The sequence below is a fragment of the Manacus candei genome, unplaced genomic scaffold, assembly GCF_025592945.1.
Source record: "Manacus candei isolate 608988 ecotype Guabito, Panama unplaced genomic scaffold, ASM2559294v1 h1tg000048l, whole genome shotgun sequence".
Taxonomy (NCBI): Eukaryota; Metazoa; Chordata; class Aves; order Passeriformes; family Pipridae; genus Manacus; species Manacus candei.
The window spans coordinates 7471466-7490825 of NW_026138096.1; the positions used below are offsets into that span (position 1 = coordinate 7471466).

Genomic DNA, 19360 nt, shown 5'->3' on the forward strand with positions numbered 1-19360 from the left:
TTTCGTCATCATATCAAGAATCTAGCAAAAACTATTTTGCCTTCCACTTCATTTGTTTCATTTTCATATTTGTGGGTAATTGCTTTTTAAAATTACTATAACAATTCTAAGGGAAAATAACTGAAAGAAAGTCAGCCTTCCTTTTGGAAAGTGAGATTGTCTTAGCAATGCAGTATGGTAATTTCAAAATCTATTTCATTCATTACCGTGAAATTTTGTTGGGTGTGGTACAGTGAAAAATATGTCCCTTTAATAGGCTTTCTAGATGTGCCAGGCATTTGTTACTGTTGAAAAAATATTGCAAAAGATCTTTCTTCAGTAATTTTCACTTAGAAAAGGGGTCTATTTAACATTTCCATGTGGGTGCCTAACAGACAAAGCAGACGAAATCCTTGGTCACTGGTCAAAGTAGAGGGGATCATCTATCAGACCAACATCTGTAAAAACTGAGTAAATAGCTGAGTAAATAGCTATTTTATCTCTCTATGTATTGAACCTAATTGTAATTATTTTATAAAATAATTATATTTCTCTCTCTACTGGTACCCTTCACCCTTGCCTACTGCTCAGCTTTTGTTGCTTGATAGAAAACACTCCCAAGCTTTACAAACTGCATTTCTATAGGTTGATTACATTGTACACCTGTGTTTGCCTAGCTTCTTTTGTTACAAATTCCTCAAAAGAAAAAGAGAAGCAAGAGTGTTTTTCAAGGTATACTACACATAAATATTTTAATTACCTTTAATTTCAAGCTATACTACATTTAAATATTTTTAATTGTAATTAAAAGCATGTATTTACACTCACACTGCTATAAAGTTCATAAAAATAAATATGGTAATATTGGTGACATATAAATCTAATAGCAACAGTATAGTTCTTCCTTAGAAGACTTTTTGGTAGCTTTTTGACAGGCAACAATGTGCATACTTTGCCTGAGGAAATCATGGCCATGAAATAAATATGAACACTTTAATAGGTTTCTAAGAAAGACAAATGTTTACATGCTTACTGAGAATGTTCAAAATTACATGTGCAGACTATAATTTTCGTGTTACATGTTTCAGACTAACCATTAGCTGGCAGAAGGTTTCAATGTCCTGTGGACAAAATGGGACAAACAGTCTTATTCCCCTCTGTCTAAGGTGTTTTACTGTCACACACTGACAAATTCATCCCGATGCATCAGCAAATGGATTCAGTATGCCATTCCTATCAGAACAATAATTCTCTGTTTAAATTAAACCCCCAACTATGTTTTAATAGGTGAAAGGAAACATTCCTGGACAATAGGCGGCTCAAAGATCAGGACTTTTTAGTAGGCGAGAGAAGTATTTGGAGAGATACATTTCATTACCCTTGTTTGGTCTTCTTTTCCCGAGCAAATTACTGTAGGAGTCCTGACATACTTTTACTCCTACAGCACGCTAGACTACGTGCATCATGAAGATACTTCATCTTCCTCTGAAGCATACAAAGAGATCAATGACAAAGGCCAGATAGATAACATAACATACCAACAGCTTGATCTCAGAGAAGAAATTGGGAGTGATCTTTTAAAAAGAAGTCTGTATTTTTATTCATGTTGTTTACCCTTCTATACAGTACGAATATGTCTTTAAGGGTTAGAGATGCTGAAGATGAAAAGGTTTTTGTGAAATGCTCCTGCTTTCCTTCAGCAGACTTACTTTAACTAAATATGTGTTATGTGCTCTGTTAATATGAATATTATTTTTTAATATGGAGACAAAATGTCACTAAAGTAGAGCACACATACAGTCTTAATGGGGAGAGAGCTCTTTTTCCTCTTTGAGGTAAAGAATGCTTTATCTTTGAAGTAGCTTTTTTTCCAAAACAGTCCTTGCTAATGAGGCAGCTTTCATGTCAGCAAATTTACTGTGTACCAGAGCACCACGAACTGCAAAACAAACTGAAATTAAACCAAAGCAACAATAAAAATACCCCAGAATTTGAAAAGTAGGTGGTAAAAAAAACCCCACCATAGTATCTTTATGCATTACTGACAAAGTTGCTGATGATAAACATCAAAATCATCATGATGATTTTGTAGCTCTTTTGAAAAGCATGATCAGATGAGTTTTGCGTTAGCATATTCCTTGCAATTCAGTAACATGTATTTGCAATTTCAAAACTAAAGGTTAGTCTTAATTGTTAAGGTATTTTAATCAAAATTGTTGCAATGATTGAGTATTAATAGAAATTAAGAACATTGCATGATGGATAGGTATGTAATCTAGAGCAGTATCAACATCCAAAGGGAAAAGCAAAAATAGTAATCTTGCTATTTGTGATGTGTTTGTTTGTTTAAATGTTTATTGTTTTTTTTATTCTGACAGGTTCCCTTGAAAGTGATTCTCACCACTGGGAAATCATGGGGGTGTATGACAGAATTGCAGGAGATGTAAAGCAGCCATCGGGGATGTTATTCAGTACCCGAACACCTCATTGGCCTGTGCTGATTCCTCACTGAATCACTAGGCAACAGCGCTGCTGGATCTTTCATAAGCACCTAATACTCTGCATGTGAATTTTTTTACTTCATTTTGTCTGTAGCCCTAGGCAACAGCAGTGAGATAAAACTGGTTTTTACCAGTTCATTGTGTTTCCTTTAGCCAAGGTAACCAGCGGGGAGCTGCTTTTGTTCAGAGCTAAATTACTACATGTAAGAAATGAAATAAGACAATATTAACCCTTTGGGAACATCACAAACATATTTGAGTTAGAGGGATGTTTAGACTTTAATGTTAAATATTTTGTGAGGTGCTTGTGTAAAAATACTTTTACACTGGCACTATTTGAACTGTATCAGCAAATGCTTAACTGTTGTATTCAGCTTATTTTGTATTTTGTGAGTAGAATGCAGATGCTTGGTGTTCATCACATATTAAATGTCCTGTTCCCCAGAGTTAGAAAAAGAGTCCTTTGGAAATGAACTTGATTTTTATCTAGAATTTTGGAGTAAAACAAGTAAACAAAACTAGAAGCCTAAATGCAATAAAAATAACCAGATTGTTGTCAATTGAGTTAATTTCAAACTCAATTTGCACACTGTAATCTCAGCATACTTTAGAGGAAGTATTACAGTTTTGCCCAATTTATTACTTTTATTACTTATGTAATACTAAATATTGTATAGATAAATTTTAGGATTTAGCCTTGTGCATCTAAGGATTCAGACTTTTACTCTAATGTTTGGATTTTTTATTGATAATTTGGTTTTCAGTAGAGTTTATTCTTTAAATGAGCTTGTTTCATAACATTACTGTTTTACAAATTCTGTCTCCATGCTTGTGGAATATGAAACTGTCCTCAAAGTCTACTGCTAATTATTCAGAAGTTGAAGTCAAGCACAAAACTTTTAAGAGGTGTTCGGTATGTTTCAGCATTAGACATCAAATTATCAAAGTAATACAATTTAAATTTTAGAAATGTATGATTACAAAGACTTTTCAGCATTTTTAATTTGTACAATTAAATAATTTTGCATTGTACTTAAAGGCATTAAACTATTAAACATTGTTTTCTTATGTTGCTTATTAATCATACATAACCTGTCAGCTGAAGTGAATCAGTCGTTTCTAAAAATGGATTCTTACAGTTATAAGATTGGCAGTGATCATGTAAGTGAAGTCAGAACCTTCTGCATATTAATGGGAGGCAGCTCCTTGGCTGGGGGGTCCAGCCTGGGTGGCTGTGACACTTTGCCAGGTTGTGTGAGCAGAGGGCCTGATTCCACCTTTCCAACAGAGAAGAGGCTGCACTAATTTTCTTATGCTTTTTGCTATTTTCAAGCCTTCTGTGTTTGCAGTGGCATTGAACAAGTGTGAATTGTTCTGCTGTCTCATGTGTTCCACTCCTCTTGAAGACCTACTGTTTTCGGAAGGCCTGTACTAATTAAGCCCAGTTCCTCTAAGGCTACATTGCTGACCTTCCCACTATATGGAGGAAGTCATCATTTTTTTCTACATTCCCAGCTGATTTCCACCTTGTGTATTTTTCTTAGGATGCCTACTTTTAAACTAGATGTTGTATTTTTTCAAGTCCTGAACAACGCTAGGAACACCCTTCAGCCTAACAAATAACAAAAACATGCTTAAGAACAAAAAGAACCTCGATCCACTTGTGTGAATTGACATCTGTTCAAATATGAAGCTACAGAAATGCAGAGGTCACCATACAGAACAAATTTTCAAACACAACCTTTCACAAAAGACTGTCAGTCACAGTTCCCCAGACGTGTGCACTTTGTAGAGGTTGTCATACAGCAGGCAAAGTTAATATTTTATTCTCCTTGTGTCACAGTTTCTTCATGGTTTTAAATTTCCAAAGAGTCAGCTAACAAAAGGAGGAGGACCAAGCAATAAGGCACCACTTTTTCACACGTGTCCAAGGGGTCATTCTGTGTGCACTGGTGTGAGAACAAAAGGCAAACTGGCATAATTTTGGAGGATGGCTGCTGACCAAGATCTCAAGACTTGGTGCAGTTTGTGTCCCCACAACTTGCGGGATGCATACTGTGAACTCAATATATCTTTCCAGTGTTCCTGATTCTCCAGTAAAGAAACTGAGAAAACTTTCTCCTCTTGAGAAAGAGTAATGTTTGCAATCATTTCCCAGCAAGGTCCTCTGCACAAGGCATCACTTTTATCACACTTGTGTGCTGATCTATGTGTAACTATAAAATCTGGGCAGAGCAGTTTTTCCAAACCTTAGGCAAGGTCTGAATCTAAAGAGCTATTATAGGGAAGCAAGGCCAGTCTTGACCACAGATTTCCTCCCAAATAAATGCAGGTGAAACAGCTCAGTATGTGATGACTGCCAGGAATTCCTTTGGGCAGCACAATAATTTCACACCAGAGAACTCAAGACCCTTATTATAATAAAAGACCACCTTTTCAGGTTATTTTGGTTCTGCCTGAAAGGGACTTTAAGACATGGTTAGACTTGAACAGGAACAACCATAAGAGCCCTTTTCCATCCTTAAAACTCTTGATCTCTAGAATGATTCCCTTTTTCTCACAACCCTTGAAGTACTGGGAGAGCAAGAAACAAAACTTCTTTTTGAATTGCAAAACCCTGCAAAAGTACTAATCAATGAACCTGAGAAATCTCAGACTAGATGGGGAGAGGGAAATAACTGGTTGTACTGAGGTTCAGATATCCTTTGTGAGCAGAAATTTCATTAATTGATTCTCTGAACACAATAATAACCCCTTTTGAACTGATTTGTGTCTTTGGGTTTAATTTTAGGTGTGTCTATTGTGGCCTGAATGTTCCCTTAGATCATCTGTAAATCTCTTCAGCTGCCACGTGGAGTAGTGGAGAAGGAGGGCTATTTGAACATACTTTAACTCAGTGTCTGGGGGAAATGGAACAACACAGCTCTTTGCTGGTGTTTGCATGGATGACATGGCCAATACTTGCCTGCTTGCAAATCTTCCAATGTCCACACACCACTGTGGGATGGCATGACTGATCTTGAGTGTTGGTCCTACTTGATAATAACCACACCTCAAGCACTGGTCTCAGATTTTATGTGAGCAAGACATTTTACACATGAGGAGGAAAAAATGTCTGTTTTTCAAACCTGAGACTAGATTAAGAGATTGAATCTGCTAGAGCATCCAGGACATCATCTCTTCATTGTAATGATTGAGAAAGGACCCTTAAAAGTAAACTTTTTTCATGTTTTGGGAGTCAAAACCTGTTCTTCTCATTTCCTGTTTAATCTGATTTGAAAAGGAGGCCACAGAATGGGTTCAAGGTTGTATTGTAGCTTCCTGATATATTTTCTCAATGGCCTAAAACATCTTCTCTCACTTCACCATTAGAAGACCAGTCTGGACAAATCCCTGAGTAACCTGGTTTTGACCTCACGACTCACTCTACTTTGAGCAGGAAGTTGGACTAGAGACCTCCTGAAGTCTCATCTAACCTGAAGTTTTGTCTTATGTCATTCCTCGGTTGGACAAGGCGTATCAGCAGTCATCTGGATGGAAGAAAAACCAGACATTCCCTTCAAATATTCTGCTGCACCACATTGAAGTATATAGTGCCATACCAGAAGAAGCCCCAGAAATGTTTTGGGATTTCATTCCTCCTTCCCACCTGTATTGCCTCATTCTGTGCCAGCATTTACTATGTTCCCTGGCTCACAGGCTCACTTTTGGCTGGCATACTTCCTTTTGGTATTAGCAGGTTGTCAGAAACATTCAGGGAGTGGAATGGAATCCGTTCTTTCTGCCATTCTGCAGTAGTTTTAGTAGAGAGTGCATTTCTGGGGTTTAAAATAAATTTCAGTCATGTCCTGTTCTTTGCCTTCCTGGGAAACGTCCCCAGCCTGGTCAGCTCATCTCTACTGGAAACAACAGCCACTGTCAGCTGGTTCTCTTGAGACCAGTGCACGTCTGCCACGCGTTTTTGTAAGACCCTCTTGTGTTACCAAGTTTGTCTTTATTATCTACCTTAAGTCCAGGCAATTTGTTATCCTCTCTGCTTATGTTTTGGACATCCAGCTTCCAGCCAGCATTCACACACTTTTGGTGCATTTTTCCATGTCACCTTCTCCATTCAAGGCTAATTAGTTGGACAAATTTTAGCTTCTTTCTTCCTCAGCTTTTTCTGTCTGCACTGATAATTTAATCCACTCTCAACCTTTCCCCTGCACTTCATAGATAATGTTATTATTGGTAGTAGAACTCTCACTATTAATTGTCCACAAGTTAAAGAAAAAGAGCTGCTTGTCTTTCTACCTCTAACCTTTGTGCCCTCTGTTCACTTCCTTCTACCATGTGGCATGAAATCTGTGCATTTATGGCATTTTGGAGATTGTTTTCTGGCTAACTCTATTTTTACTGTAGTTCATCTCATGATCCATTTTTCCATGTTATCAAAAATGATCTGTGGAAATTCTCCGAGTTTTTTTCCCCCTTCATTTTTTGGCAGCTTCATCTGTTGTGCATGCTGAATTTCTCACATCTAATTATTCAAAAGTGTCATGCATCAGATTACAATCCCATTTCCCAATTTGTGTGTTAAGCAGAGAACTGTACTTAGAGACTCCTGAGAATCAACCTCCATCCTCCCCACGAGTGGCTGCTGCCTGCTACACTGCCTTTCTGCACAGAATTGACTGAGACAAAATTAAATATCTCCCTGGGTTACCTTGGCCTCTTTGCACTGATCCATTAGTCCACATCCAGCTGAGTCCAGAAATTAGTTAATTGCTGATTTATCCTAAAAGTCTTATTGGTATCTGGTTAGGTGAAGAAGACAAGTGTCCTCAGGACTTCTGCCAGAATTTTTTTTCCTTCTCTTTTTAACTCCAAGTTATGCCCCAAAGCCAGCTGAGACTGATGATTGACTCCAAACTGCCTGTGAAGGACACCTATAAGAACTTAATTTTTTAACAGTGAATAAATTCTGCAGCAGTTTGAAAGCTGGGCCACCCTACTTGCCTGCCAGCAATCCCCATCTCTGTTTATCTTCCCATCCATTCACTTGAACCGTGATGTTAAATTAAATAAGCTTCCCAGGGAGGTTTTCCTTTAAATATAATGAGCTTTTGTAACACATGAGCTGGGAGAAGTCAACATTTTCCCTTGGGGCCTCTGTGGGTCACAGATGAGGTTAAAAAAGTGTTGTAAATGTTGGGCTTTAGTCAAATTCTCTGGCTGTGTTTCCTGCTTCTGATACTACAGCTTGTTATGCATTTGATTTTTCTTTTGGAGTTGAATCTTTTTCTAGTCCTTCCACTTCCTCTCATATGTGACCTAAACTTTAACCTTCTCCTGGCATTATCCATATACTTTAATGCCTTCCATTCCCTGGTAATCAGGTTGGTAATCACCTCTTTAATTCATCCTACCCCTCCAGTCTGGGCAGACATCTATAATTGCACAATAAACCAAATATTTTTCTGATAATTAGTCATATATTTCTTTCCTAGAAGCTCTTGATTCCTGTTTATACTGCTTTTGTAGAATTGAAATCTTGCATTAAATCCTCCTGGCCAACAGGTTTATAATTCAAAAGGATTTTAACATGGTGGAATAATAGTATAAGATTAATAAAAAGAAGCGATTCAGTGAGGATAAGTGCAAAGCTTCATGCAAAAGCAAAACCAGTTAGCTACCCAAATGTAGGCAACATATTTCCCAAAATGTAGGGAACCGCTCGTTAGGTATCAATTTCAGGGAAAGACCAGGGGGTTTCTAGGTGTTTGTACAGTGATCAAGAGGGGTATAACCAATCCCTCCACTCACTTCAGCCCCAGCAAGGGCTTGGCTGAATGCTCTGCCCAGTTTGCAGAACTGCATTTCAGAAAGTAGGTGGAGCAACAGGAAGCCATAGGAGAGCAACAAGAATGATCAGAGCTACAGACAATATCACCTGTGAGGAAAGGCTGCAAGAGTTTAAGTCATTTGACCTTGAGAAGACAGGAGATCTGAACGCAGTCATCCAGTATGAGATGGGCTATCATAAAGATGGCAATGAACTGCTCTACAGGTCCTCTGGAGGTAGAACAGAAAAGAGGGGCTTACATTTCAGCAAGAGTCTTTCTGCTGTGCCTTTTGCAACCAGACGTGCCTGTCTCGTATCGGCCTTTTTAGCCACCAGCGCACTTGTAACAAACATGGGTAGAGACCCTTCCCAAATCTTCGTTCGCAAAGCCCAGCCATGATGATGATGACATTTCAGCAAGGTATAACTAGGGAAGTTGTTAAGCAAGTCTTTCAAAAGGATGCTAGTGATGTTTACTAGCTTTTAGAGCTTTCAGATGTTTACTACTACACATTTCTAGATCAGGACTGACAAATACGTGTCACAATATACTTTTGCTTCATTGATCCTGCTTCAGACCAGGGACACAGGCTGAGCAGCCCATTGGGATCCACTCCAGCCCTAGTTCTGGAGTCAAGGCCTTGAGCGCAGTACATACAGCAACAGAAAAGGTGCCATTGGCTCTGCAACGATGGCAGCAAATCAGGCCCTCAGTTTACATCCCTAATGCAGAATGACGGTGGTTCCAGTACAGCGTGTGCTGCTCGTTCCGGACAGACTCTGTGCTACGCGAGAAGAAATAAAGATCCCGGCCATACATCTCCTTGAAGGCCTTGCTTTCAACTGGGGATAGAAGACTGCCAGAGATCCTTACCAACCTGAATTATCCTGGGAGTCTTAGGAGCTGCCAATAACAGACATGAAGCACCCTGCTTTCCTCCTGAGTCATTCCCAGCTATAATCCCACCCGGTCCAATTCTGCAGTTGGCCTGGATGACAGTGCCATGTTCTAACTTGCCTTTGGGAAAGAGTCCATAATGATGTTTTTTAATCACTAGAGTTTTACTAGGATGGAGAAACTGGAGTTTTCTGATGGAGTCTGTCTCAACTAGTGCAGATGGATTTTTCTTCATACTGAAAAACAACAGTTAAGAGTTTTCTTCTGACCCACCCTTGCTCTTTAAAGGATCTTGATCGTTTGGTCAAGCAAAAAATAGTAGTGTTCAATCTCTCCAGACTTCTCTTTGTTGATTTCCTTCCTCCCCACACATCTCCTTACATGCCAATGGCTGTTCACTGCCAATTCCTTATGGATGACGTGTTACAGAAATGACTGCATCAGTGTGTTGCTCAGCAAGCTTTATTAGGAACTTTGAAATGGGGCACATCTTGGTGAAAAAGCTCTTGGACAGGGTGGGTGATCACTGGCTGAGGACTGGTGACAAGAGTCCCCTCCACAAGCCTCAAGGAGGCGCCTTCAGCTGGGTGAGGTGAAACTCCCAGGTACATTGGCTCTGGAAATGTTTATCTGTATCTTTGCACATCATTTGCTGTTCAACTGGTGGAGGTTTTGACACATTCTCTTACACATGTCACCCTTTTTATATGTAACATATGAAGGTATTGTATATAACATACACATAACTCCACCATTGCTTAAACACAGTAACATACAAATAAGGGTCTTTTCCCTGAAACAAGTTACAAGATCAGTAAGTCATAAAGACAGAAAACACTATTCCCAGGTTGATTTGCAGGCAGCTCCTTAAGACTGGGCAGGGAGTAAAGTCTGTGGTCATCAGCCTTCCAATAGAAATTGCTGGGTTTTGATGTTGGGCAACAGTTGAATTTCTTAAAATATAATTTCCATGTATCCTACTATGATTAAGGTACACAGTTTTGACTTTAGCAATTACTTTTCCCTCTGCTTCAGTTTTGAGGAAAACATGCCTCTGCAACCTGCAAGCTCAAATCACAAAATGGGCCAAAAGGCTCATAATACCAAATACTTCTTGTGGTGCACCTAGCAGAACTCATCACTGTGAGATATCTACATGTTGATTTTTATTTTTTCAACCAGAAACACTGATTTTTTTTTTTTCCTTTCTGAAGACTCTATTCTAACTATTGCTATCAGTTCGTTTGGGAGCATGGAAAGAGCAAAACCACACATCTGTGTCTTACTCAAAGGTGAGTATAAGGATGGATCCTTTGAAAGCCATCAGCACTTGACAGGCACAATCTGGAATGCATTAGCTTTTGTGTGCAATACAGTGCATCTCACACCTCTGGGACTGGCCATACAGTGTGTTTGTGTATCCCAGCCCACCCCAGCCCCAGCGCTCCATTTCCTGCTCATGCATTTGGCGTGTCCATCCTTGCCACGCAGGGAGAAACGACCTACTGAGCTGGGCAATTTATCTTTGCTTATTTAGAAGTCCAGCTTGGGTCAAATGAACTACTGACCCCTCATTTTATCAGCTGTTAGTATCAGGATTACTGACAGAAGCAGCAGGAGCTGGCAGACTGTTAGTGTCACACAGCATTTTTAGGATCAGATATACACTCATCACTCCATAAAATGCCCAAGATCTATCCCTTGTTTTCCAGCCCTCTGAATATCCAAGTAGCCTGCTCAAAAAAAACTGTATACAGGGAAGTGATTGATTCTGCCCCTCTGGGATTTAAGTGCCAACTTCGGGGATTCACGTCCTTGCGACTGATATCCATGGCTTTTCCTTCTAACATTGACAAGGCAGTTTCTTCCTTCAAAAGGCAGTCAGAGCAATGGCTGTTGCTGCTGCTCCTGTCCTTTTATCTACAAAGTGTAGGAAACCTTTCTCACTGAAAGGCTTTCAACATCCATCACTCACAGGAATGCATGAATCACCTGATTACAGGATGTTCTGCTGAGGAGCTTTCTGTGCTCCCTCATGGGGTTGGCCACTGCTTATGAACTAATCAATATTTGCTCTGCCAGAGATAGAGAGACAAAAGAAAAAAAAAAAACAGAAAAGAACACAACTGTGTGTAACTGTCCAAGTTACTGCATCCCACAGAAAAGCCTGGACTCTGCAGCCAGTCTCCAGTCTGGGAAATGATTCATGGTTCTAAACATGTCTTTGTGTGTAAACCAGAACAAAGTAGAACGAACTCTCACAACGAATGTTGTGCCATTGCCCATAGGTACATTCCAGGTACATTCCAGTGAAATGCCCACCTTTTGCCCTTGGGCTGGAAGGCTTTTCACTTTTTTCATCATTCCATGTCCTTCTTCATGCTCCACACTAATGGTACAGAGACAGGAGTGTACTTTCTTGTCCCTGCTTCCCCTCCATAATCTGAGTTAAGAATGAGCACTTAAGCTATTTTTGTGGGATCTCTTGGCCTTAAAATTCTTTTCTAGTTTACTTATATTTCAATTATTCAATAAATTATCTTAGCAGCAGGTGTTATTCACTCCCCATTTTACTCTACCTCCTGCTTTTTTTTTTTCTCATTGATACTTCTGTACCTAACAGTTGCCAAAGACATTTTTTACTTCTTAGTCCAAGGACATTCATTTCTCAGAAACAGCAAAGTCTCTTTTTATACTTGTGTTGCTTTTTTTATTTCCCAGTCTGGCAGCTTAAAGCATTGTCCTGTTTGTGGTGCAGTTAAACACATTAGTCATAGGGAGGAAACTGAGGAATTGAAATCCTTTTACTGCCTACATGAACCTCACATTGTAGGTCAAGTGTTTAATCTTCAGATATTTCCTTTTCCTGCCTTGCAGAAATGGGGAAGCAAACCATCATATTGCCCAGTTCATAAAACTATTGGACTAAAAGTCAGTTTTGAAAACCCTTCTTGATATGCAGTTGAAAAATGTGGGTTCCCTTCCCCAAAGACTAGTGATATGACAGAATTCAATGGATAAAACAGAGCCTAAAGGAAACCTGCATGGAAAAGACTCAACTCAAAAAGCATGGAGATGCTATAAAGAAGCCTCTGTCTTTCTGCTTCCTACAGTTAAGCAGCAGGAAAGTTTTGAACCCTTTGCTACTGATAACTGAACTTAGACATCACTGCAGGGATCCAAAGTCTCAAGCCTGCTTTGTAGTTTTAGCACCTGCAAGAGATTTAGAGAAGAACCACAATTCAGAGCAGCCCTCCCGGTGTGTATCCTGAAGTCCATCATGATTTCTCGCCTAAGGTTGTTTAAAATTTCATCTGAGCCATCAGGTCATACCACTACCCTTCCAGACAACTTATTGCTTAAAGGCCATTCCTCTTCACAGTGTGGGCTGGGATAGATCTCAATTTTTGCTTGCAGAGAACCAAGGTTTTCAGATCAATTCCATGTGGAATGATCAGTGGTCCTCTTGTTCCATCAGGGTGTGGCACAGGGCTGTGTATGAGCAGCATCTGGCAGTGATGGCAGTGAGGACACAAGCAAGAAGCCATTCCCAAGGTAAGCTGTATTAAACAGATTTCATAGGAAAATATTTCCTGTCCTGTTTTCCTCAGACTCTGACATGCCTTGTCTGTAGAGACTGGTTTTGAGTCACCTGCTCTGAACGTGGCCTTTGATGATCCACCCTAAAGGACTCCAGTGCCAGAGCCACACAGGTTCTTTATCTGTTCATAAACTAAATTGAACCAATCCATTTGAAGACCTGGGCTTGTAATAATTGGGATGGTTTGTGGGTAGAAGTCATTATGAGTTTTATTAAACTGAGCAGAATAGACAAAATGCTTGATGTTTACAAGTTAAATGTCTAATTCTAGCAGCACTCCCAGAAATAATAATTAAGTAGGATATAAATGGCTTTCCTTGATTAAAACATTTTGCCAGGAAAATAACACTGATAGGTACTTCACTTCCAAGAACTTCATGTCCCAATAAACTGACCAAAAAGTTACTATATTAAATGTCAGCAAATGCTTCCATGTCCATAACAAGGATTCCCTCTTAGTACACTTTAGGTAGCTCAGTGGTGTGGGAACAGCAGGGAGCACAGCATGGGCTGCAGAAGCCATTTGGGAAGGTAACTACTCCAGTGAAGGTCCTGTGGGAAGCTCTGCAGGAACATCTCCTGCAGATTTATGGGAATTCCTTTAAAGTCTCACTCAGTGGGTATTCCTGAAGGAAAAGGGGGAAGAGGGGCAAAGATACTCTGATCCATCTCTTAAAATGCATGCAATGGGCAGAGGTAACCCCACTCTGTGTTTGGGACCTGCACACTGAAGGCCACGTTGCAGCTACAACCACTGTGGTTTAGAGCATCTTGTTCAGAGCAAGATGCACCAGTGTCAGTGGCTTGAACTTGACTTCATCAGCTCTGCGGCATGGAAATCACACAACCTTTATTGAACTCGTTAGTGACAGAGTGAATGTAAACAGATGTAACATTCTTTAATTTAGAGGAAGGGGAACAAAGAAACAATCTTGAACATTGTCCCTTATGTCAACCTCATGTTTCACCTAACATAGATTTTATACAATAACAAACAACACTGCAAGCAAAGCTCTGCAGCCTCTGGCCTGCCACCCAAATGCTTGAAGAATGAGCTTTGCAGCCTCCAATTCTACATGTAGCTGTTTACATACAGGGAGTATTCGGCTATTGCACATCAGTGAAAAAATATGTCTTTAGTTTAAACACACAACTTTTAAAAATAGTTTCCTAAGAACGAGTTTTTTAGTACAGGAAGGAAAACAAGACACACTTAGATACATTATTCTATATTAGCATGCTCGAAGTATATTAAGTTCACAGCTCTTACGCATCTGACGTGGCCTTTTGTAGGGCCTGAGCTTCTGTGCTGTTTTCCCTTAAGACTTCTTTACATATGCAAAAAATACTGAAAATCTGTGCGGAAGCTCTGGTGACAAATCCTTTGAGGCTATGACATGATGAAGGAACAAGCCATCTCAATGAATAATTTTGCAGTTTATTAGCACAGTGAAGTGTTTTGATTACTTTTGCTTAAGTGAATGACAAAGGAACTGTTTTATCATGTACCCTGCTCATTTCACTATTATTTGTCCTATTGAAAGCTATCTTTTTTTTTTTTTTTTAAATTAGGCACAGGCATGGCACATTCCTAGGACTAGAGGTGTCATGACAGTGATATTAATTAAAAGGCTACTATAGAAATATTGGATAGTCATGTGATTGAGCTGTGCTTCTCAGATGTTCAGAGTCTAGGAAGACAAACAGTCCCAGAGGGGGAAAAATATTTATTTTTGTAGCCTACATAACTTGCAAGTGCTCAAGTTATCTATGTGACTTGTTCACATTTGCCACGCAAACAGAGCATATAATAAACCTAAATGACTCATCATGAGAGTAAGGGAGAAGACAACAATACTGTTTGCCTCTCCAGCTTGTCAGGTCTCCCAGAGCAATGCTCACAGCCTGGCTGGGCTCACTTCAAGTCATCTAAACACAGGTGTCTCAAATGATACTACATCCTCATGTTTAGCCAGCTGAATCATGTCCTTTGTATTTCTGGAGAGCATTACTATTCATATCAAAATCTACTGTGTTTCTGTTAAAAAGAGCGTGAAAAACCAGCATCTGCCTTCACTAAATGCAGTATTTCTGCAAGTCACAGGGAGGGAGTCTTGCCAGAATGCCCAAAATCTCAAATAACGGTTCTAAACACTGCAGTAGACCTGAAGCACAAGGGGGAATTGCAGTCCTCCTCCCCAGGGCCAGGCTGAAGGAGGTGGTGTGTGATAATCATAGGCCTGTTAATTCAGATTTAGGAGACTAAAACTGCAATGATAAAAAGTTCAAACCTAGTGTCAGTGAGAAACACCTCAGCCTTGTGAAAATTTAATAGGCTATCAAGGACATTTTTGCTGCAGTTTAATGTGCCCAAGTGCCAGCCATACAAATTTTTGCTGTCTGGGAACCAAAGTTACAGAACAGCTACTGGAAAGTTTTCACACTACTGTATTTGTATAAACTAGTTGTCAGTGGGGGGGGGTGGGTGGTGTTTCTCCTTTCCTTTTTTTTCCTTCTTTTTTTTTTTTTTTTTCATTTTCTCACCCTATTTTCAGCTCCTACCCTTCCCAGGACACTGACATCCCACCTAACATTATCTGAAACAGAATCTGATGAACAGAGCTACTTTTTTTCTTCTGTGTATAATATCTAAAACTTAATGAGAATGGAGGTAGGGGTAGGTCAGTATAATTTTCCCTGCCATTTGAACCCCATTTATCACATTTGGCAGTGCAAAAGATGTATCTCCAGTTGGGTTATTTCTTACAGTGGACTCAGTGGAAGAGGTAGGTGTATAATATACATCTGTGCATTCATAAGAGAAAAAAAAGTTAGCTGCATTACAGAAATACATATGTATTTATGAGTTTTGATATGAACTGACATACATGCAGGCTAGCAATAATGCTTTTCTTGCATTAAGAGAATATTTTGAACAGAAAGCTAATCTTTGCAATGTGAAGTAGAATCACAGTCTGTTTTTTTTTTTCCCTGTGTTAACCTCAAAGTTATTTCAGGTGATGTTTTGCTGGCTATACTGCACTAAAATGAAAGGAAGAGCTGCTTCTCTATCATGCAGTTGTCTCTGTGTATATTCACCATGGGATATGCCCACAGTGTCAGCTGGAGACTGTTTGCCTCAGGGCATCCACAGTGGCAGACCTGACCCTGCTCCCCTCGCACACACCATGTGTTCAGCTCTCAGAGCCTTGGCACAAAGTCTCCTGGTTTTGGAGCCTCTCACCCACCTTCAGAGATGGAGTAAAAATTTAGCTAATTGTGCAGTTTTCACATGCAGCACGAGGTCACTATACAAGGCACAGGGCTTTTGTCAGACCAAAGCAGCCTAAACCCTACAAACACCTCTTGGATTGCTCAGCTCCTCTATATCCATGAAAAAAAATAAAAAGAAGAAAATCAGTATCTGAAGAGGGCATCCAATCCTAAATTCATTTTCTGGTGTGATCTTTTTGGGTTTGAAGGCTTGACCTTCCCTTTCTAATGACTCTCTAATAGCTTTGAGACCCCCCTTGCTTTAAAAGCGGGTGGAGAGGCTCATCACTGATGGGACATCATGCTTGGAAAAGGCCAAGAACAAGCATTTGTAACTGTTTACTCGTCCCTCCTTCAAACACTCTTTGATGCTTTGGTGAGAACATACTTTCCCAGGTGGGGGTAGGATCCATCCTTGCACTTTGTGGGTCCTGGTCCAATACTGAATCCTCTTCCCCTTGATGCTCTGCCCAAATGTCTTCCTATGCACATTACTTACAGGGTTTTAAATGGTCCACTGACTTCTAGATTTTCTTCTGTTCCTTAACATGTTCCTAAAGAAGTCACAATCTGTAAGACTTAAGTATCTACTTTTTTCTTTGTTTTCTTTACCTTTCCACAAAGGAAAAAACACAAAAAAGTTATTAATGGAAACCTGTCTCATCATACAGACCATTCTTCCCTGTTCTTGAGAAACAAGATCTCTTCAGCTTAGAAGGCTGTAGGAGCTTCTGTTTTTACTGAGAAATCCACCAGATGTAAACCAAAGTGGTCCCTAAACAATGGAATTGAAAGAATTATCTTGATTTTTAATGGCTATTATTCAGTGTTGCTGTGAGATAAAATATGAGTGACAACATAAAACCAATAAAGAGAAACGAAAGATAATTCAATTTGCTGTAGTGTTCCTTTCTTCCATCCCACTTACCTCTCTGCAGAGAAACACAGAGCAGCTGTTTATTCTTTTCCTACTCTATCAGTTCTTTCCTGTTTAGGTTAAAAAAAAAAATCTAAGTAATATAAATGTAATATAAGTACTAGGGGTGAATAATTGATTTTCACACTTCTCTCTAGTAGATGGAACCACAGTGCAGCTAACCAATGCAGCTGGACCTGACTAATGACCACCTGAGCTTTTGCAAGTAATTTGTCTTTACCATAGAATCAAACCTTTGATTCTTTAACAACCAGGAACATAGTTCCCTGTTAAGTCTTTAAGCTTTGGGGATTGAATAAAACCACTTACCTTTAAAGCACCAATGAATTTTTGCTGAAGAAACCGATAATTTGTCCTTCAGCTTCCCTGAGTTCTCTGGTACAATTAAGCTTCTCTTCAGAGGCATCATGTTAGGATTTATCTCACCTTAGGTATTTCTAGGATAGACATCTACTGCTGGGCCAGTCTAGACACACCTTGGACTGGTCATTAATGGAGAGAAATGAACACTTCTGGAGCGTGATTCATCTGACCCTGCCTTTGACACCCAGATGAGAAGATTTATCTCTCTACAAAGCTCATCCCTCTTCTGTTGTAACTGACATCAGGTGCTAAATTTTACTTTATTGACTTTGCAAATGCAGTCAAGCACAGAAAATAACGAAAATCTATCACAAAGAAATTAATAGGTTAATTTCCTGACAAATTTGACAAATTTCATAAGAAATTGTATTATCACAAATGACCATAAATATGGCCATTTTCTCCCCATGCTAATAGTTCATATTCCAACATTTTATATGCAATTGCTGTTGGCAGAGCTGATAAGTCTACAGATTTCATCTTGTAGGAATATCAACCTGGAAAGCTTTGGTGACAAGAACTGCCAGGGCCTGAATGCATCCTGGCAATTACACAAAACAGGGGTTGTCAGGACCCTGGGGAGACAAGCAAACCTCCTGTGGTGCCTCACCCTCCTTGATGAGGAGTCCATTCCAAACAGAAGCTCTCCTTGAGGTGTTTGCTTCCCAGGGGAGTGTAATCATACCTTGAGATGATGGGGCAGTAAAACGAAGCTGGTTTGCTTTGCTTCTTTGGCCAGTAGTGTTGTAAAGAGCTGCAATAAAAAATAATCTTTGGGATAGGACACCTTCACCCTCATGAGTTTTTTCTATGTGTTAAAATGGAAAAGATGGTAATTATGGTATCTAACACTCGTGTAACAGAGGTGGCGGGGGGGCAGAGGGAGTGTTGTGAACCAGAGAGATGCTTAAGGGAGTAGAGAGAGAAATGTAGCAGAAAGACTCCAGAGAGGTGAAGGAAACTTCTGGGTGACTCCTGCATGTCCTCAGGAGCACTCCAAGGAGACTCTGGCAGTAACTAAGTAGACAAGTGAGAGCTTTCTGTCAGACTGGCAGGTGGTGGTGGGATGGCTTGTAAAGGGGAGTGATTGCTGGAGGAGAAATGCAGCCTGGAGCAGCAGGACTGGGTGTCCAGCCACAGGGCCAGACCACGTGTCCCGCTGTGGTGACCACACTCACTGCTTGCACTGCTACAAGTGCATCACTACCCAAATATACCCTACCTGATAAACTCAGTCACCTAAGCCTGAACTAAAAGACACAATCATAAGGCACAGGGTCACATAATCCTCCTTGCTGCTGGTCAGCCCTTGCTGCTCAGATAAGCAAAGGGAGGTCCAGTTTATGACTCCTGGTGAAGCCTAGATATGAAATGACCCCGACCCCTGCAGCTGTGGGGACACAGGGGAGACTGGGGAAAAGCCAGAGGCCCCCAGATCTTGCCACAGCACCCTTTGCTCAGCCCGACAGACAAAAGCCAGCCAGCAGCAAGGAGCTGTCCAGGAGACAGCTCTGTCTCTTGGCAAAAGGTGGGACAGGACAGATGGGTGGATGGACAAAGGTGGATAGCTGGATAGACAGGTAGGCAGATGGGACATTTTGTGGCTGTTTGGCTGAGATAAAAGCAGTTTTGTGGGTTGGATGTGCTCAGCTGTTAGATCTGGGGGCCACCCTGCCCGATTCCAGCCTCAACCTCCTTCCCTTCCTTTGGGAGAGCACCAAGCCCCTGAGGGGAGGCCACGGCTGCAGCAGAGGGGTGGGCTTGTGTTGCTGCTTTGCCTTGGCTTTTTAGGAGGCATTAAAGTGCACGTGAGCGGTGGGTGTACTGGGAAGTCTGCAACAGGGAAGAGGGTCACAAGGTCCTGTCTCATCCACAGCATGAGCCATGTGCCTGGAAACACTGGGTGTGGAGGCAAAGTCCTTGTCCCCATGAATTCTAATTTTTTTTATCAGGAGAAAGTCACCAAGAAGGGTGAAAGAGACCA

General features: G+C 40.4%; 1 protein-coding gene across 1 annotated transcript in view; it reads left to right on the plus strand.

Annotated features, from left to right (window-relative positions):
* Window positions 1–3013, plus strand: part of POLN (DNA polymerase nu) — a 93789-nt gene extending 90776 nt beyond the window's left edge. Inside the window, exon 24 of the mRNA XM_051798567.1 lies at window positions 2358–3013. Within this exon, the coding sequence (XP_051654527.1) occupies window positions 2358–2426 (69 nt within the window). The 3' untranslated portion in view covers window positions 2427–3013. The remainder of the gene's footprint in view (window positions 1–2357) is intronic.
* The last annotated feature ends 16347 nt before the right edge of the window (window positions 3014–19360 follow it).